The sequence below is a fragment of the Fringilla coelebs genome, assembly GCF_963513975.1.
Source record: "Fringilla coelebs genome assembly, chromosome: 5".
NCBI lineage: Eukaryota > Metazoa > Chordata > Aves > Passeriformes > Fringillidae > Fringilla > Fringilla coelebs.
In genome coordinates, this window is record NC_140033.1 from 69,522,294 (window position 1) to 69,543,652 (window position 21,359).

At 41.0% G+C, this 21,359-nt stretch overlaps 1 protein-coding gene across 1 annotated transcript in view; it reads left to right on the forward strand.

Annotated features, from left to right (window-relative positions):
* Positions 1-21,359, forward strand: part of PTPRO (protein tyrosine phosphatase receptor type O) — a gene marked incomplete at both ends in the record, with an annotated part of 143,867 nt that overhangs the window by 121,610 nt on the left and 898 nt on the right. The window contains 11 exons of the mRNA XM_084205928.1: positions 548-668; positions 2,380-2,448; positions 6,239-6,322; positions 10,008-10,043; positions 11,021-11,102; positions 12,131-12,221; positions 12,733-12,809; positions 14,965-15,099; positions 16,571-16,693; positions 17,833-17,987; positions 19,841-19,976. Coding sequence (XP_084062054.1) covers positions 548-668; positions 2,380-2,448; positions 6,239-6,322; positions 10,008-10,043; positions 11,021-11,102; positions 12,131-12,221; positions 12,733-12,809; positions 14,965-15,099; positions 16,571-16,693; positions 17,833-17,987; positions 19,841-19,976 — 1,109 coding nt within the window. The remainder of the gene's footprint in view (positions 1-547; positions 669-2,379; positions 2,449-6,238; positions 6,323-10,007; positions 10,044-11,020; positions 11,103-12,130; positions 12,222-12,732; positions 12,810-14,964; positions 15,100-16,570; positions 16,694-17,832; positions 17,988-19,840; positions 19,977-21,359) is intronic.

The window sequence follows — 21,359 nt, forward strand, 5'->3', positions numbered from 1 at the left end:
AAGAGAGAAGAAAGGTCTCTGCAGGATCCTCAGCAGTCACAGCCAAGAGGCTCCTGAGGGAGGATCCCTGGACATGTCATTTTCCAGAATAATTAAGCAATTTCCACCCAGTACGTTACAAATCCCCAGTTTATTATTTTGCTTCTGGTCACAGAAAGCATTGATTATTGTTGAAGAACAACTTCAGAGTGGAAATGTGCTTTGGAGACATAGATGATGATGAATATCTGTATTTTGTATTACCTTCACCATTTTCCCTTGTGTTATAAATGTCAGCTAAAGAGGAAAAAAATAATAAATCAGAACATGTTAAAGTTTAACGAAAATGCCAGGGTGAAGGCATTTCCCCAAAGAAATTTTCGAAGAGCAATAGCTACTCACACTCTCCCCTTATCTCCTGTGGTAGATTTTTCTCTCTCTAACACTCCAGGCTCTTTGAGATAAATTTAAAAAAATAACATTATCAAAACTCAGGGAAAAACAAAACCAAACAAAAATGCCAATGCTTCTGAACTGAATAACTGAGAGCAATTTTCTGTATCTGCAGTGACTGAGATGAACCCCAATGTGGTGGTGATCTCTGTGCTGGCCATCCTCAGCATCCTCCTGATTGGGCTGCTGCTGGTCACTCTTGTTGTCCTCAGGAGGAAACACCTACAAATGGCCAGGTAAGTCCAGATTTCTGCTAATTAAAAAAAAAAAAAAACCAAAAAACCAAAAATCTAACAAAAAAAAAAACAAGGCAAATGAAAAACCACCAAAAAACCCCAAACCACACCAAAACTAAACCAAACCAACCAACCAAACAAAACAAAAAAAACTCCAAAAAACCCCAATCAGACACTGACAAACATCATGGCAATAGTTTCAGCTGAAAATGCTTTTGTGCTGGTGCTACTTGAGGTGCTTGTGAACAGGGTGTCTCCAAAAGAGTTGTTTTGCTGCTGTTGAGCACATCTTCTCCTTGTATCTATTTTCACTCTTGACCTGACTGGCAAGGCTCAAGCTTTGTCTTATTTTGAGCTTTGCAGGATCCAATCCATAAGTGCAATCCCATACTACAAAAGGGCTGTGTCAGGGACATTAATGATAATTAGGATCTGAGGCAAACGGGCATGAGCAGCACATCAAGGTTCTTTGCAAGTCTATGATAAGGTTTGGTACAGGAGATTTTTTTCCATACCAAAATGTAACATTTTCTAGAAAGTCTCTCTCTCACCATTTGCCAGTCTGCACCAATCATTTGTACCTGAATATTGAAATTCAGTTTCCTTTCCTAGGCAATCTTACCTGCAATAGTTCACTTTAATGTGGATTGCTGTGGTCTGTGTGAGCTGTGGAAGTTTCCCCAAACCCAGTATATTCTGTATACATATAGATATATATGTATAAATTGGTTTACCTACTGGTTTTGAAGGTGTCACGGAGTCTTTGTCCTTTTATAGTCCATATTATATATTTTATATTAATTTTCTGTACTGTGTCAAGAAAGGAAATTATTTCATGTAGAAAAAACTGAGGTAAAAATCTTGTACTTAACAACCTAGCAGCTGCTGGATTTTGTGTGTCGTGTCTAGTCTGTGTATTCCATGCAATAGATGACCACATCACACATGTGTTTCAAGTTATCTTTTTAAGAAAACATTATATGGTTTGTTCCTTTTGCATGTAACTGGCTCTGAAAATCCCAGCTAAATTAATTATTTTCTATTTAATTACTGAGCAGCCAGCCCAAAGCTTTTTTCTCTTCATAACTGCTTCTAGCCACAGAAGATAAACACACCAGAAGGAAATTTTAAAAAATAAATCCAGAAAGAAGCTGCAAGCAAGTGTTAGCTTAAATCAAGAAAATAGTCAAGTTAGTTTATAATTCATAGCTGAAAATAATGGACTTGTGATAAAGACACTGCTAGAATATTATTCAGGATTTTTTTTCTTTTCCCTACAGTTATTTTCATAATTCAAAATTACCTATAATTATCCTGTAAAAAGGATACAATTAAACAACTTCTCCTTAGAGTGGGAGTAATGAATATTTAGTATAGAAAGGTAAATATTTAAGCTGTGCACTGAGGCCAGTGCCATGCCATGGAAAGCACAAATCTGGACAGAAGATAAGGTCTATTTGAGAATTTCATTCTTTTGCAGCATTTTTGAGCCATTTGATCTCAGGTGGTGTTAAACATTTATTGGTTTTGGACAACCACATTAAGGGGTTCTAGTTCTGTTCATTACAGATTATCTCAGACCTAGTCACAGATGTGAGTGTTCAGCACTTCCCTGCAACTCCAAGAGTTAAATCTCTGTTAAATCAAGCTCTTTGCAAGTGTTGTGAACCCAAAAATAGTAACTTTTTACCTAATGGTCTTCCTGGAACAGGGAGTGTGGGGCTGGGACCTTTGTGAATTTTGCATCTTTGGAAAGAGATGGAAAGCTCCCCTATAACTGGTGAGTGTTTGAAGCAAAGCTTGTGTTTTCTTTCCCCATCTCTGCTTTTTGGCAAATGTTATCTGTAATCTTAAAGTGCTTATTTTTTATGTCATTGCTGTCCCTCTTTAGGATAAAACTACTAGGCTTGTTAATTTTGAATTTTATTCCTTGAATGTGTTTTATTTCTTGAATGATGACTGAAGACATGCATTCTGTCACCTGCTATTTTTAGTAGGCAATGATGTATTTGCATGTCAGCCAAGTTCCATAGATGTATTTGGGGAGGATAATTTTTTTTTCCCTTTCTCTTACAGACATATCTCCTAAAATAACATAACTGTAGAAACTTGATCTATAAATTCATTAGCACTTCCATGTATTTGCATCCAGGAGTAAACTTATTTGTAGATGAATAATTACCAACTGTCCTCATACAGTGCCTTTAATAAATATTTCCTTATGTTACAAGACAAGGGCAAGCCAACTCAAATATATATTGTAGCCTAATGTTCAGTGCTGTTGAAAAAAACACCAAGAAAACTCCCTAAATATAAAAAATCACCTGCAAGAATTGCAGGCACTGATATGGACTGTAAATCATCTCTGTCACCATCAGCTGAAGAGAAGTATTTGAACACAGAAAATCTGTAGGATTAGCTTTTATAGAAGTAAAAGGCTCTGAGAGCCACCTGACTGGCAGCATGGTCATTTCCATCCCTTTTTTGATAATCAAATGAGTGGTTTTGATAATAAATGAGCCAAGGTTTACTGCTCTGTTGTTAGCAATCTCTGCAAAAACCTCTTCTCTTTCAAGGCATGTCCGAGCACAGACACTTAAAAGGATGACATCAGCCCCATTCCAGTAGGTCAGGAGGAAAAAACGTGCCTTTACACCCATGGTCAGCTCTGCTGACAGCTGAGAAGTTGGGAAGAAAAGTTGGTGCACAGGGAACTGCTTTCCATGACCTCACAGGACACAGCCTGCCAGCCAGGCTGGGATTAACTGGATTGACACTGCACCACCACAAGCCTTTTGCTAATAAGCTGCAAACTGAACTAACAAGCCCAGCAAATCTTGTCAATATCTCACTGTGCTGCTAATTAACTGGATATTAAACAAGCTTCACTTGCTTGGTTTAGCTGTAATAGCAGCCAGCTGTATGCAGTACAAATGAAACCATCCCTCAGCTTCTCTTGCTTGGGCTACATTAATGGCAAAAAAGTCAGAAGATGAAACACTCATGTTAATTAAATAGCCAAGCTTGAATGAAATTATTGAACTAGCAACAGATGTTATTAAAACCATAAAAGGATCTTTTTTTTTTTTTAATGGAAAGGGAATTAATAGGTTTGGATGTGAAAGTGAAGGTTCTTGCTTGATTTAGCATATATATCTGTGTGTGTGTATGCATATATGTATGCATACATAAATTAAGTTATGAAATAGAAACTGAGGAAAGCATTCCTGTTTAATATCTCCACAAACCTTTTATAACTGAAGGCAGTGTGTCCTCATCTTATGGTCCTTATTTCTCTGAGAGCTGTTTTGTGTGCCTCTGTTGCCTAATGTCAAGAGCAGATTCACAATCCATCAAGGCAGCCAGGTGGGAAATTCAGCCCTGAAAACAGAGAGAAGGATTTGGATTCCAGGGATCCAGTCAGGGAGCCATGGGCATCTCCACTAATTCCTAAGGGAAGCTCAGCTGACTTTTCAGGGTTTGAGCAATCTCTGCATCTCCTTCTTTTAATTAAGTTGTTCTGTGTGCCTGAGCAGGATGTGAAGGACTACACGACTGCAGAAAAAAACAGTATTGTATTTATTAGGCAATTACACATTTTTCATATGTTGAATGAAATAAATTGCTTTAGCTGTCAGAGCTCCTAGTCTGTGAATATAAATCAGTTTGCAAGTATGTTAGCCAGTGATTTGATAAAGTGTGGAAAATTCTTGTGAGGATTGGCAATGAAAGAAGCCCGGGCTTGAATAATTCCTTCTGCCTCTGCAGGCAAGAGGAAGTAAAAGCCTCACGTGGAGTTCCTCAAAGGAAGGAGAAGTATTCCAGCAACATCATCACTTCTCTCTCCTGAGCCTAATGGAAACCTGTTTATGGAAAACCCAGTTTCATCCTCAGTCCAGCCCCATAGAAATTCAAACAACAAATGAGCCTTAAGGGTCTGATATTAAATTCAGAGTGGCCCCAACACGGTGCATGATTGGCATCTGACTCCACTGATTCAGAATTCTGAACAAATGCTTTATTAAAGCTATATTGTATTACATAATACTATACTGTGCTAAAATGCATAATAAAAGAAAACTTCTGACTGTCTCCTGACAGTCAGGACACAGCTTGGAGTGATTGGTTAATTAAGAAAAACAACCATCACCAGAATCCAGTTACCAAATCCCTTCAGGTACACAATCTTCCTAAACACATTCCACAAGTGCAAAAACAATAGGAGCAGCAAGTAGAGATAAGAATTGTTTTCTCTTCTTCTCTCTGTGCTTCTGCAGGAAAAAACCTGGGAGAGAGAATGATCTCCCTCTCTGTTCAGAGGATGTGAATGCCACAGTCTGGTTCTGCAGTTCTTGTGGTGTATGATTGATCAGAAAGGGCTCTTGCCTCTCTGGCTGAGCCACACAAATCCTACAAAGCCTGGGGCAGGTGCCCTGCAGAAACTGCACTGCCCATTTCCTCTGCAGCAGCAAAACTCATTAAAGCATAACTTGGAGTTTTCACTGCATGGGCAGAAGATTTCCTCACTGGCTGGAAGATTGAGATTAGACAGGATTCAATTTGACATGACTTATTTATCAGGGAAAACACAGTATCTACCAACTTGATAAGAGCCAAGGATGCTGAACAAGGAAATTTAACTTTGTGTTTCCTCTTTAGAACAGCTGCAGAAGGATGATATCACTTTTAAGGCAGCAGATTTTCTGATGGGGAAAAAAAATACCCTGAGGGTGTATTTGACTAAAAAAACCCAAACCTTTTCCTGGAGCCAAGTTTTTTTAAGTTTTTCATATTTGCAAAATACCTGTAGCCCATTTCACCAATAGGTAGAACAGGCCTGAGTGGGTTTCCTGAATTAATGCACACAGAACCTGGTAAACAGCTTGCAAATGCAGAAGTTTAGAATGATTTTGTACTCACATTTCCTTTAGCCACAGTAAAATCTGCTGTAGGTTGTTATTCACAGAAAGCACTGTTATAAGAACTGTTCAAGCAATGTTTAGATGAAAACCTAGGAAAGAATTTAAAGCACTCTGCAAAGTATTATAGGGATGCCTTGAGATATCTGACTCAATAGAGGGTATTAAGAGATGCTGGAAGCATCTGAATTTATCTCTGATATAGATCTTCTGATATCCACAGGATCACTCGCAGGAGCAAACATGGGAGATTATGTATGTGATAAAAACAAACCATATCAGTACTGAATATCTCAAAACATTGAAAGTAGGCTTAATACCACCTATGCAATGGCTGGAAATCTGTCAATGATATTTTCCTGCCCACTTTACTCTCTGAAAATTAGGAGTAACAGGCCTGAATCAATATGATAAGACAAATCACTAATTTTGACCATATAGGATTTTGTGTTGGATAGCTGAAAGTCCTTCAGGTTGAGGAGTAAAAAATTCTAGGGATGCTAATAATATGATTAGGAAGTAAGTAAGAAGTAGGATTTGTGGGTTTAGCTGATTTTTAAAATAGAATTTGCTGATCTCCTGATTTCTGTTTGTCTTACTAACTCTCCTCACTTTTTCATCTTTATGTATGTTATTTATTAATGCTCACAGGCGTAGAAGTGTATTTGCTTTCCTAACTCTGCTACCCTCATGCCTTTGGACTGATTATCTTTTGGCATTTTATGTTAATCCTTGGTAAGTGATTTACTTGTTTTTCCATATGCAATGTGTAAGCAATGTGAATTTCTATGACATGAAAAATGTGTGGTGCCTTTGTTCTCAAACGGGTCGAAGCTTTTGGAACCATAATTTTGCACTGGAATGTGGACTGGCGAGGATGTGGGTATCAAAGTATTTGCTGCCCTGCTTCATCTGGTTTGTCTGCTTATTCTCCAACCCATTTTGGTATTAAAAAGCTAATCTTACAGTGGTCATCATATCCACCTCATTGCTGTCTTTGCAATTTTTGCTGCTTCATGATAAGTCCTGGCTTCTTCTGTCCTGGTTATTTACATGTTCATTGCCTGGCACTGACTTCTGCTGCTGCTGTTCTATTACTAAAACTGCTTGGTTGTGCCCCACCTGTTTGGTGTGTGATGTCAAATACATTTGTTTTTCAAAGATGCTCTTATGCCTTCCTGATGTCAGTAAGAGTTTTGCTTTTGGAAACAAAAAAGCAGTTCACTGAGAATGGATACAACTAGGAGTCCCAAAGAGTAAAAACAGGGTGACTGTGTGCACATATTGTGCATGTGGGAATATTTAATACTGTGGGTTTATTTATTACTGTCTATAAATAATTTATAAGGATTTAGTAAACACCTGATCGTTTTCTTGAAAATACCTAACAAAGCCACTTCTCTTCTTAAAACCAGAATTGTTTTACAAGCCATTTAACAAATAATTATTATTAAATATGACCCAAATTGCCTAATTCATATAAAAAACCTTAAGTTCCTGATGGTCTTGGGTCCAAGTTTTAAGGTTTTACAAAAAAGGTGGTCTGGAGGTTAAGATTTTATTTCCCAAACATTTTCCCTGGTCTTACCATGAGGCACCAAAGGCCTGGCAGGCAGACATCAACAACTTCAGCACAGGGATTCCTGAGACTGATTTTCCTTGAATGGGTCTGTAGAAAAACCCATCCAAATTTTCTGTGGGCCTAGAAATGAGAGTGTTTATGTAAGCAAAGAAAGGTCCATTTCTCCTGTCAGGAAAGCAAAAGTGTGTTCTCCACACACACCTCACTGAGGAGCACGTGGGGGTATTCCCCACCTCTCCAAGGTTTCGTTTCGTTTCTATTCTATTCTATTCTATTCTATTCTATTCTATTCTATTCTATTCTATTCTATTCTATTCTATTCTATTCTATTCTATTCTATTCTATTCTTGGAGCTTGTCTGGTGTAAACTCAGATAATTCTCGAGCTGCACAGAGGTGGAGGATCTGATGCCTTGTGAAGGCTGCCCTAGAACAGAGGCTGGATGGAGTTAAAGAATAAAGCAGGGATTTATCCAAAGGATCTCCTCCATGGACCCACCTGGGGCAGCACCAGAGCCCAGCCAGGGCTGCACCCAAGATGACCCAAAATGGCCCCAAAATGCCCGGCCGGGCACGGGGTCTCTCCCTGGGATCAGCTCTGCTCCATTTGCACCTTGCAGTTCATTGTCCCATCCCAGCTTCAGCCCCTGCAGTCCCACCCTGCTTGTTTTTCTCTCTGCAGCCCACGGGGTTTGTGCTCCTGGCTGAGATTTGGGTCATTTGTCCTTGGTGCCCAGCTGGAGCAGGAATTGTTTTGTCTCCCTGCTCTGTGCACAGAGCTCAGCATCTAAAGCACTCTAAAGCAGTACAGAATGTGAAAATATAAAAACTAAAACCTGAGGTTTTGCTTTTGCACTGCTGCAAAAATGTTGTCATCTTTTGTCCTTCTGCCTTTTTTCTTTTATTATGCATTAATTCACCTTTCCAGAGGCATATCTTTCTTTAGAGGTTTCCCCTTCAATCAATCTACCTATTTCAGTCTAGATGATTAAGTTTACAGGAGCTGAAGTGGAATGAGATGAGATTAATCCCTCTCTTTGTATTTTAATATGTAGACTAAATGGAATAACAGATGAAACACCAGCTAACGTTTCAAATGTTTTTGTGTTGCACATAAGCTGGTTTAAAACATTTATGAACATTCAGGAAACAATTGCAATGCTAAGAAACAAAGGCCTCCTGAGACTATCAAAGCACACAAATTCTTGCTGAGAAATGTTTGTCAATCATTTGTTTTATTGCCTCTTGAAGTGTTCCTTGGAGAAGAGTTCTTAGAGGCATTCCCATCATAAAGAGCATTTAGCTATTTTTTTTTCTTTTTAAATTAATTCTTATGTGCCTGACATTAAAAGATTTCCCATAGTCACAGGGGATAGAGGTGTGTTGAATAATTTAGTGGAATTAACATTAAGGTTTCACTGGAAAAAATATCTTCCAAGATGGAAAATAAATACTCCTGATTTAGGTGTACAGTACATATGAATGTACAGATAACATGATAGGCTGAAGAGGTTTATAATATTTAATCTCCACATTAATATAAAGCTGGTATTGCTATAGCTCTTGTTAATTCTGCAGGCAAAGCTCCTCATCTAAATGGAAATGTACTTTGACAAAATAACAAAATTACTACAGGTTATGGCTGCTCCAGAAACTGAATATTTTGTAAGATTTAAGTTTGGAAAGTAGCCCTTTATTTTTTTTTTTAATGTAGCTTCTAAACTTAACAAGATAATAAGATAAAAATACTCTGCTTTTTAATATTTCTTTCTGTATAATTTCATTATTTAGAATTTAAAAGTCTTGTCCTTTAATTTACTAATTGAAGCAGTGAAATAAGTGATCTAGACATGGTTTTCATATCACCATGAAATTAAAACTAGCATCATTATAATGTGACAAAAGAACAGATATTGTTTAATGCTCAGGAATTAAAAACCAAAATTCCTTCTGAGTGAGCAAGAATCTATTTGAGCTCTGTGGCTGATTTAACAGAGATCAGTGTTTTTAGACCTCCAGCCAAGTTATTCCAGGGTGCTTGCTTTATCTATTTGATTTTATTGTTGCTTAACTTCCTTGTGACAACAACAAAATGAACACATAGCCCCCTCCAAAACTCCACCCTGTGGTAGCTGGTGTAGGGCAGTTCTTAAATCCAATCCTTTGGGTTTTACTGCTTAACACACTCAGAAACCTGCTCACAACTGTGTCTGGTGAATTACATCAGCCATAAATCATTGTTTAACATGACTGGCACAATTATCTCCAGCTGTTTAAAGTCAATTAAATTAACTAAGGTTTAAGCTTTAGTCCTGCTGAGGTCAGTAGGAATTTGCCATTGTCTTCATTTGTCATCAGAAGCAGGTTATGAGACAGGCCTTTCTTTTTTCATTCACCTTTTCCTGAATTTGCAAGTGGTGTTCTTGTCCCTTTACCCAACAGATGCTTCTCATTCCCAGGTGCTCTCCAGGGCTGACATCCAATTTTCCAAGCTCAGGCCCTGGGGACTCAGCCCCAGCCCACCCAGAGCCAGTGGCTCAGGATTTATAGGGGACCCTTGGCTTTTTCTGGGCACAGATTTTCCTTTCCAATGGCAGCTCATTCTCAGAGCCACAGAATGGGATGTGCATCCCACTGGACTCAACACAAATCTTGCTATCAGCTTAAATTTATTATAAATTACTCTCACTAATCTCCTCCTGAGTATGATGAAAAAATACACATTTTTAAATCAGTGCTGTCTTTGAATAAAGGTTGTACAACTGGTTACTTAACTGTTGAATTCATAAATATGAATTAAAAACACTTCTTTTTTAAAAAAAACTTCTTTTTTTTTCAGGAGTAAAAATGGATTAAAGAAGAGAAAGCTGACCAAGTATGTAACAACTTTGATATTTAAAGGAATAAGTCTTGGACTAAATAGGCATTATGGAGTATATGGCACAGTGCTATTTCAGTTACAAACACAGAAAACTTCTTGATAGACATATCCCAAGAGAGATACCTGACAGCAGAAAACAAACATAAATTGGACAAAAGCGATTCCGCTCAACAGATTGTAGTAAAACACACAAAATTAGTCAGCAGGGAAAAGATCAATTATCCAACTTGGTGATTTCAGCAGAGCTTATCCTTAGTTAAAAACTGCAAATGGTGAAAAAACTGGGAGGCATTTGTTTGCAGTGATATTTCCCTGCTGACACGGGGATCTCATTACAGTTGTTGCTAGAACATCAGATCATTAATGCTAGCGGGTAAACAGGAGTAATTAAGTGGTGATAAGACAGGTTCCTTTGGGCATATTGCCTCCAAGCAAATGAGAAGATTACTGTCTGCATGCTCCAGTAGCTTGTAAATTAGAGGATGATAATTAGGTGAGGGGAGCTGTTTACCTGTGTTTCGTTACTCACAGCGTCAGCCTAATTATTTCTGTGTTGTGTTCAGGGGCTGTGCCTGACTAACAGACAGATCTCACCTGGCAAAAAAATGGTGTGGAAAGAGGGGAGTCATTAAATCAAGGCTAATTCCTACCTACTGAAGCTCTCCATGGTTTTGTGTAGTTATAGACCATCTTTTTTTAGCCGCTGTCTCTCTGGGAAAAGAGTTTGACTTATAATTAGAAATGTGTATAGTTGTCAAAGCCAGCAGAGAAAGCAGGAGAGTGGCACCCAAAATGTAATACACCCACCATTGAGTGGCCCTGAACCACAAGGTTTGTCCTTATTTCTTTCTAGCATTAACAGCTGCAAATAGATATTTATGACTTGGGAGTATTCTGGGACAAAGAAATGAAAGGTACTACAAAAATCAGATTTTTTTTAAACTTAATTTCTCTGTATTTTTCTTTTAAAGTCCTGTCCAGCTGGACGATTTTGATGGATACATCAAGGATATGGCCAAAGACTCAGATTATAAATTTTCTCTGCAATTTGAGGTAAGTCTCTGAGGATTCTGCCCGGTGATACTTGCTCAGATCAGATCTTTCAAGATGTTCAGGCTGCATGGCGTGCTCCTGTGTGCTCTGCGTTGGTTGATCTGCGGTGTTGCTGGGCGGGCAGCACTTCCTCCTCTGCAGAATTTAGAAGTGGAGCTTGGTTTTGTTAAATCCTGCATTTATTGAGCTGATTGGAGTGGCTTCTCACATTCAATTTGAGTTAACTCTCAGAAAAAAACCACACTTGCTTTAAGTTTAGGGCATGCTGGCAACCCGAATTGAATTTGGGATTTTAATGGCTTTATTTTGTTTGTTTAATGTCCTAAATTTGAGAGGAAGCACTGAAATCAGGAAGTAGCATCAGAAATCTCTGTAAGAGCAAGGAGATTTCTCTCAGACAAGTTCAGGTGCGTTGTCTTAATTAGTCAAAATTTTAAGTCAGTTTAGTAGTATAAAACTAAACCCCATCCTTCTCCTGGGGCTGTTTCCCAAAGATTTAAGATGGAAAGCAGTGGGGAGGACTCTCAGGGTGCTTTCCATGATCCCTTCCTGGCAGCAAATTCCCCTGATGAGCCGTGTACCGCATGTCCCTACTGAAGAAGATGACTAGAAAGATCTTCCAAGCCTTCCCCCAAGACTGAAAGCCACTTGAGGATTTCTAGAAGCCTCTTTAAGGGTGGGGGTGGGGGGGGGGAGATGACCAGCACAGAAATAACTTGGCCAGGCCCTGGTTTGACAGGATGTTTGGTTTGACAGTGAGTGTGGGTAGAGAGGAGCAATTCTGAGCCCCAGCTCTGGGATGGCAGCAGTGTGTTGGCAACATCAGGAGGAGAAACCCCAGCCCTGCTCTCCAGCTGCTTGGAGCCCAACTCAGAGGCATCAAAAAAGGACAATCTGTCGTCCTGCTGTCAATTTATAAAGTGATTTATGAGCATTTTCTGTCTGCTACCTGCCACAAGCGATCACAAGGAATTTTTCTCTCAGTGTTTTTGAGGCTGACCTTGGCATTTTCCTTTCTGTTGTCTCAGGAGCTAAAACTGATTGGGCTGGACATCCCCCACTTTGCTGCTGATCTCCCCATGAATCGCTGCAAGAATCGCTACACAAATATCCTGCCATGTAAGTACAGCCCACTAAATCCTGCTGAAATCCCTAGAGAGGGAAAGAAGACTTCCAATAAGGAAATTGGAGAAACAGGAGATTTTCCTGAGACTGGTAAAAGCCTGTCCTGCCCTCCTGCTCTTGCACAGAACCAGGCAAGGGATGTTTTTATGTTAGCTTTGAATAGATGTAGCTTCCTGGAAATGTTTATCGTGGCAAGAGTCTGGAGGTGAGAAACACAAGGCTTTTTATGCTGCTGGGTTGTGTTACTGTACTTCTCTTAGATTTTCATGAAGCCTAAGGGAGCCCAAAGGGACAGCTCTTGGAGGGGGTGTTTGCAGAACACTAATGATGGTGTGTCCATGTTTGCTGAAGCAAAATTGCTCTCTTAGTCAATACACGAATTTTCTATTTTTTAGTAGATTATTTTTGGCCATTCCTGTAGGACTAATTTAAACTTTGCCTCGTTGGAGATGAGTGCCATGTTTGAGAGGAGATTTTTGTTCCTAATTTCTGTTTCCTTTGACAGATGATTTTAGTCGTGTCCGCTTAGTCTCAATGAACGAAGAGGAGGGCTCTGACTACATTAATGCCAACTACATCCCTGTGAGTACAGAGCTCAGTGTCCTGCACACCAGGCAGAGCTGGGCCCTTGGAAACAGCACAGCATTTCCTGGAAGCTCAGTCATGCTCTCAGCATCTCCAAATATTTTGCCTACAGGGAACAGCCACACCAAAAAAAAGAAAAAAAGAAAAAAAGGGGGTGGAGGGGGAAGGTTTTTGCCAAATTTTGCTGCAGTAGCTGTGAATCTCTGTGAGACTTTGATTGGAGTGGTATTTAAATGAGTAGCAAATGTTAAAATCATTCAGTGGCCTTTTAAGACAGCGAGGTGAAACATAAATGTTCAAATGAGGAATTTTTCTAGATTTCTACTGCACGTGGGAGAAAAGAGCTGAGGCAGACACTCCAAACGCACAAAATGCACGCAGCCCAGATGGCGTGCGGAGAGAACTTCTGCTTTCTGCCTCCTCCCTGGTGCTTCCCCTGCTCCTCCCTCCACCTGGCAGAGGGCAGCTCCTAACTGGGGGCAGCACCCACGGTTCCAGGATAATTACAGTGTACACAGAGCTGCAGGCAAATATTTTGACACTGGGGTTGGCTGAAAGCTCACCAGCTCTCTCCACTCTCCCCTGAGCTTGTGCAGTCACTCAGGCTTATCCCTGCCATGCACCTCTGGGACCTCTGTGGCTCAGTGAGGGCTGGAGAGCAAGAATCCCCTGCATGGAGAGAAGGCAGGGCAGCACTGCAGCCCTTTAGGAAGAGATTTTTCACAGAGAAATGAGCATTTCTGCAGTCTGGCTGTAGCTGGAGCTGACCCTGGCTGTGCTGGGGAGAGCTGAGCCAGCGCTATGGAGAAAGGAGGAGCCCTTGGATGAGTCACTGGAGCCACTTCTCTGTCACTCTGGCACTGCCCAAGCGTGCAGCGTTGAGCCAAGTGTCTGTGCTTGGCTTCTCTGTGCCCAGGGCATGAACCTGAGCGCTCACACTGCAAAAATCAGGAAAGAAAAACCTTCCCAAGATCCCCAGCCCAGGAAACTTCTGTCACAGGGGATTGGGAATAAGAGGTTCTTAAGCAGCAGTCGCTCTCAGATGTTCAGTTCTGCTTTGCATCTCTTTAGTTCTGCTTCCAGCACAGTGCTGGCCATGGAAACTGGGATAAACATGTGATGGGAATGCTGTCCTTTTTCTGATTATCAGTGCTCCACTGCCCCCAAGCACAGAAACCAGGGGTGATCTATCCCTGTGCTGACAGGGATTTGTCACTTAGGTCAGACAGCCCATGCAGAGCAGGCAGCAAATTCTGTGTAGTGCAAAAAAACTGGGATTGAGCTCATTTGCAGAGATGTCTGGAGGCAGCCATTTGTGGAAAGTGCTCCCAAATCACAAATAATTTTATGATCCACATACAGTGGTGGCACAGAAATTGCCCAGTTTTCATGGGATCATGCTGTGTGTTGGATGTATTTTTTGCTCTTGCTAGGAATATAAAATTGCTTTCCAAATGCAGTTTTGATGATACAATCTCAGCAAATATGGTTATAGCAGATGCCAAAAGGGTCATTCTGTGGTCTTTTATTGTAGTCCTAATGACAGTCTTTTGGTTTTGGAGAGGAGAAATGAGTCTTTTCAACTAAAATCATGTTGATAGGTAGAGGAAAGAGAATACATGCAAATGAAGCATCTTAGGATCTGTTAAGGGCATTGACTCATCATCTTTTCTATTATTTTAATCAGAATTCTAATTAATATTTCATTAATTTAAGGTCTCATGACATAAACACAAGTCTATAATCCTGTTCCATTGACACCAGTGACTGAAAATGGGATGAGCAGACTGGGCATCTGTAACTGGTTTTGTCCCTATAACTAAACAAACCCTAAAATGACATAATCTGGAAGGAGCTGTAACTTTCTTTTAGGGTTCTTATTACTTGCTTTTTTAATGTTGCCTTTTCTGCTCTCCGGGCAAATGATTTGTGTGGTAACAGCTTAATCATCTGCATTTTAGATTGCTTATGCTTTGGCAGCATCAAAATCTAGCAAAAAAGTTGTCATCACAAAATAAATACAAAAAAAATAATTTTTTTAATTAAAAATCACTTTCAGAAGTACAAATTGAACTTGGGCAAGCTAAAAAAAAATTGAAAATACACGTTCTGAAGCATGTTAGTAAGCAAGACCTATCTCTTTGTCTTTTAGGGTTATAATTCACCCCAGGAATACATTGCAACCCAAGGACCACTGCCAGAAACTAGGAATGATTTTTGGAAGATGGTTCTCCAGCAAAAATCACAAATTATTGTTATGCTCACTCAGTGCAATGAGAAAAGACGGGTATGTAACAAAATCTTGTGTGTGGTGTAAAAGAAACCACTCTGAGAAAGAGCTTTTTTAATGCTGAGTGAATGTCTTTGCATTTTTTCTGATCAAGAGGCAGCATCACAACAAGCACTGAAATGGCATCTACCTTCCCACTTGAGGACCTTCTTTGGCATTTCCTGATGTTCCCTGACCTTCCTTGTTCCTTTGACCTTTCTTGAACTTTGTCCTTTATTGACCTTCTTGGACCTTCCTTGACTTGCTGCACCTTCATTGACTTTTCCTGAACTTCTTCAACTTTCTCTGACCTTCCCTGACCTTTTCTGACCTTCTTTGTCCCCTTTTTACCTTTTCTGACCTTCTTTGTCCCCTTTTTACCTTTTCTGACCTTCTTTGTCCCCTTCTTACCTTTTCTGACCTTCTTTGATCTTCTTTGACCTGCTTTGACTTTTCCTGAAGTTCTTCAACATTCTTTGACTTTCCCTGACCTTCTTCAACCTCCCCTGATTTTCCTTGAGCTTCTCTTGAACCTTGACCTGTCCTTGACCTTCTCTGACCTGCTTTGGCCTGCTTTGATGTTGACTTTCCCTTTCTTTAACCTTCCTCCCCCCTCTTTGAACTTCTTTGACGACCCCTGACTTTCTTTGACCTTTTCTGCCATTTTAGCTCCCCTGACTTTATTATGACGCCTCTCCTCTTACATGAGGAGGCTGAGAGAGCTGGGACTCTTCATCCTGGAGAAGAGAAGGCTCCAGGGGTCTTGTCACAAATACCTGATGGGAGGGAATGGAGATGAGGGACTCCTTTAGTGGCAACTTGCCCGGTGACAGGTCAAGAGCTGACGTGCACAAATTAAAAAAACACATTCAATTCCTCCTGAAGTCAGGAAACACTTATTTTACTGAGCACTGGGACAGGTTGCCCAGAGCTTGTGGAGTCTCCAACCTTGGAGATATTCCAAAGTCACCTGGACACGGTCTAGAGCTGGCTCTAGGTGACACTGCTTGAGAGGCTTGAACAGGGTGACCTCCAGAGGTCCCTTCCCACCTCAGACCTTCTGAGATTCTGCACTCTGAAGTTTAAATAATTATAAAACACAAGTTCTGTATTTTTACATTTTCCCTTGATACTGCAATAAAAAAATTTGGAATATAATTTGAGGGATTTACATGAACATTCTCTTTCCCAGTGTTTTGCTCTGTTTAGACCTATTATATCAGGAAGGATAACAAAAGGCACTCTTTGTCTGTTCTTCACTGCACTAAAGCTGCCCTTCTGAAAACTGATAAATACCTGATGGGCACAATTAAATGGGAATGGTCAGACTGGAAGTCATTGCAGGATAAATTTCCTCTTATTGCAGCAGCAAGTGAGCAGTGCTGTAGGCATTGCTAAACCTGAGGTCCTGCCTCCTTTTGCCTGTGCTTCTTTCCATGCATGTATCCTTATATAAATACAAACATGCCTGGATTTCCCCACGTTCCAGGTGAAATGTGACCACTACTGGCCTTTCACAGAAGATCCTGTGGCGTATGGGGATATCACAGTGGAGATGCTGAGCGAGGAGGAGCACACGGACTGGGTGTACCGCAGCTTCCGAATCAGCTATGTGAGTGAAACCCTCTGCCAGAGCAGTGGGACAGATTGCAGTCCTGCCTTTTCTTTAGCTCTGCTCCATTTCTGGCATTCAGCAGGAAGCACCTGAGAGAGGTGGATATCCTTACCCTCCCTTCACACAGGCAAACGATGAAATCACAAAACTTTCCCCTAAAATTGCTGAATTTCTCAGCAAAGCACAAGGCTGAAACAAAAGTAGTACCAGAGCTCTGGACACTTCTGTGGTACCAATAATTACTGAAAACAAATGTGTGAATTTCTTCTTTTCTATATCTCAGGCACCTTCTTGCTATAAATTATTCAAAACTTGAAAATACCAATGGAGAAATTGAAAATACTTTTCAAAAGGGCAATTCTGCAATAATCATGTCTACCTATAAAATATTTAAACAAAAAATGAGAGTATGTGATGTCCAAATTAAAGCTCCCCAGACTTTCCTTCCACCTTTGTTTCCTGCATCAGCTCACTGCCAGCACTATGTCATGAAGGAAAGTTCAGGGATATGGAGGGAATGTGGAAAAAGCTGTGCACTGGCAATTCACCACTGACCCAGGAAATTATGTGCTGAGGATCTTACTTCATCTAAAGCCAGTAGAATTTTTAGCATTGTAAATGTGGGGGTTTTTATAATTAATTTTTTTTCCTAAGTGTTTCCTCTGGTAATGGTTTTTTCTCCCCCTTTTTTTTTTTGTTTGTTTTTTTGTTTTTCTTCAAAACTTGAAAAGAAAATCTCTCGAGAGTCCAGGTTTGACTCTTTACCAACAGTGTTGTTCTTCATCAGTGACAAAATGAGAAAAGGGAGAGGGAATGGAATAAAAAGGGGAAAAAAGCCCAGAGCTGAAAAATGCAACAGTTCTTGATTTAAAAACAAAATAAGATGGAACTACCACGGGGACCAAATCAAAAAGGAAATCCCAAACCCAGAAACAGGAAGTTCATGTTGTTTTGATAATGATGGCCTGATATCCCTCCCACTTTGTAATTAACTAGTTTGCTCTTTGCCAATTTTTTGGCTGGCTTCAGTCTTTCAGGCTGCATGTGGGCAAAAAAAAGAAAGCCAAAAAATGACAAAAGAAGCTCTCAGTGTGACTGAGTGTGATGACATGCTGCTGCTCTGCTTGTCCCACCAGGCTGATGAGGTGCAGGACGTGATGCATTTTAACTTCACTGCCTGGCCAGACCACGGCGTGCCCACCACCAACGCCGCCGAGAGCATCCTGCAGTTTGTACAGATGGTCAGGCAGAAATCAGCCAAGACTAAAGGGCCCATGGTCATACACTGCAGGTAAATGCTCCAAGGAACAGGGGAGGAACAAGGTGTGACATGGAATGAAACCATGAGAAATAGAGATTTTGGGGTTCCTGTTGGCTGAAGGTGGTTCTCTCTGGTGTCACGGCTTTATGCAGCTCTGCCCTGTGACCTCACTGAGAAACTCATAGAGGAGATTGTTCTGTGAGTCTCAGTACCAAAAGAAATGCACAATAAGCCAGGAGAGAGATTCATATATCATATTATGAAATCAGACCCTGTATTTACTGCTTAATTGCTCTGGGAAGGAACAGAAATATCAGAGAGCTGGGCATCAGCTGTAGTATTTTCTTTTTTTCAGTGAGGATTCTAGCAGCAAAGAGGGATTTTTTTAGGTAGTACTTTCAGACTATATTGTGCATCTTGCACCATGTAGATTAAAAATAAAAATTCTACAAAATTAGTTGTAGGGGCAGAGGATTAGTGTATTGATCGACTCCTGCAGCAATTGTTCTCAGACCTTAAAGAAGGCACAGGATGAATTTATCAGTTAATCTGTCCAATTAACACGTCAGAAGTTCCATTGTGTTCATCCTATTTGAGAAAGTAACGCAACAAAAGCCAAACTAGAGACCTGTTTTGTGACAGTTGTGTTGAACTGTGTCGAGATGAGCTGTTCAACATTATTGCAAACACCTTCAAGGCTTTTCAGAAAAAGAGTGACAAAGCAGGAGAAAGAACTTTTGCCAAGATACACACCCTTATTAGTAGGTAAGGCGTTGGGATGCTGTGGGAAACTCTGCAAAACCTCTGTGAAATCTGACTTAAGGATCACATGTGAAATCACAGTGCAAAGAATTGTACACATGAGAATCTCTAAATGAAGGCAGTGTGTGTTTTTTCTAGTTGCTAAGCTTCCCTTTGCGGAAAATGCAGATTTTCAGCTGAGTGGTAGTTATTTCTGTCTCGTGCTCCTGAGGCAGAAGTCCTGGAGAGCAGACTCTTCTGCTGATGCCTCAGGTTTTAGCTTTTATATTTTTCAGATTCTGTGGCTGCTTTAGTGTGTGGGTCTGGGGTTCCTATTAGGGGATGGTGAGCTCTGTGCACAGAGCAGGGAGACAAAACAATTCCTGCTCCAGCTGGGCACCAAGGACAAATGACCCAAATCTCAGCCCAGGAGCACAAACCCCGTGGGCTGCAGAGAGAAAAACAAGCAGGGTGGGACTGCAGGGGCTGAAGCTGGGATGGGACAATGAACTGCAAGGTGCAAATGGAGCAGAACTGATCCCAGGGAGAGACCCCGTGCCCAGCCGGGCATTTTGGGGCCGTTTTGGGTCATCTTGGGTGCAGCCCTGGCTGGGCTCTGGTGCTGCCCAGGGTGGGTCCATGCAGGAGATCCTTTGAATAAATCCCTGCTTTGTTCTGGGACTCTGCCCATCCTCTGTTCTAGGTCAGCCTTCACAAGGCATCACTGGGGGTTTGTCCTTTGAGGATGAACTGCAGTAGTTCAGCGCCTTTGCAAGCCAAGAGCTTTGCAGTGTGCAGAGCTGTGGAACTGAGTCCTGCAAGTGTGACCCCCACTCTCTCTGGGCATCCCTTACTCCTGAGCAGGTCTCTGTAGCTCTGGCTCCAGCCCCTGGAGTTGCAGGGGTCTCATGAAGTCAGTGAGGGAGCAGTGACAGCAGGAAGAGCAGGGAGCTAAGGGTGGGTGAGGCTGTGTGTGCATGTTCTATGTGCGAGTGCATCCACTCTGCCCAACACTAAATCAGATCACCCAGCCTGCCTGGCCTCAGATCAGTGATATCTGACAGCTACAGCTGCAGCACTGCTGCCTTTTGCAGTGCCCCTGGTTCTGCTGTGTGTGAATGAGCTGCGTGTCTGTGTTGCAGCGCTGGCGTGGGGCGGACGGGAACGTTCATCGCCCTGGACCGGCTCCTGCAGCACATCCGTGACCACGAGTTCGTGGATATTTTGGGCCTGGTGTCGGACATGAGGTCCTACAGAATGTCCATGGTGCAGACAGAGGTAAGGTCTGTTCACTTCAGCATTGTGACAGCATCGTTGTGCCCATTTCATACCCTTCTGCAGTATGTTTGTGACTGCTGTTCCCCCTGAATGTCACCGTCATGTTTTCTGAAAAATACCTTTGCCAGGATTTCTTCTCCTGGGAAGCTGAGAAACCTCAGAGAAAAATGGAAACAATAATTATCTGATAGCTTCTCCTGTGCTTTGCTGGTTTGGAATGTGGTTTGGACATTGTTTACCAACTGGTCATTATTTCATTGGTTTCATATGAATTGTTTTAACTTAATAATCAATCAGGCTGTGTCAGACTCTGGAAGGAGTCACAAGTTTTCATTATCATTCTTGTTAAGCCTTCTGTCTGTATCCTTTCTCTAGTCTTTAGTATAGTTTAATATAGATTATAAAATAATAAATTAGCCTTCTAAGAACATGGAGTCAGATTCACTCATTCTCTGCCCTCATCAGGGTTGCCTGCAAATTCAACACCCTGAACACTTGATAAGATCACTATGAATCAATATGATCAAGTTTTCATCATCATTGGGATATTGTCACATCATTAATCTGCTGCATAGATGGGTTTGATGATCTATCTGCCCTCTCACTGTCTACCAGAGGAAATGAGTTATTCTCACCTTCTGTGAAATGAATATGCAAACAATGCATTAGAAGAGATTAACATATGAAATTTTCAAGCCACACTGTAAAGAGCTGGGCTTGCTGAGGGGATTAATGGCTCATGAAATGATATCAGTATCAGGCAGCCTTGTTCAAGTGTCCTGTTGGTATCATCCAGCTCATCACACCATGGAATTTCAAACAAGCAAAACAGACAAAAGGATTGTGAGTCTGCCAGACACCCTCCTTGCCCCTCTCCCTACCCAAATAGCTGCTGGGTAGTTCTTTTTCTGTTTTTAAGACAAAAAATATATACACTGGGTTAAAAAAAAAAATCACAAACTCATTCTTCAAAGCAGAAGATTTTATGCATCTAAGCCTCCCCAGTTCCCCTGAAAATGAGGGAAATATTTCATATCTGTTGTACTCTTCCTTGGTTAGACACACAATATAAATGAGCAACCTCCATGCAGCTGGAAGTGCCACCATCACTGTTTTCAGGCTAGATTGCTTATTGCTAAAGTTTGTTGGATTGAGAGCAAAGAAAAAACTTGTAGGGGAGAGAGGAGAGGAGGAAGAAAACCTGCAGTGACAAAAACTAGGATCTGGAAATGAAAAAGAAAGTAATTTTCAGTCCTTTCTGGATCATTCCTATCGAAGTGCCACTTTTCATCACAATTCACTGTGTTAATCCAAAGGCAGATCCTTTCCACCAGAGGAAAAAAATCCTGGTGGTTGATTGATTTCAGCTGCAACTGTTACCAC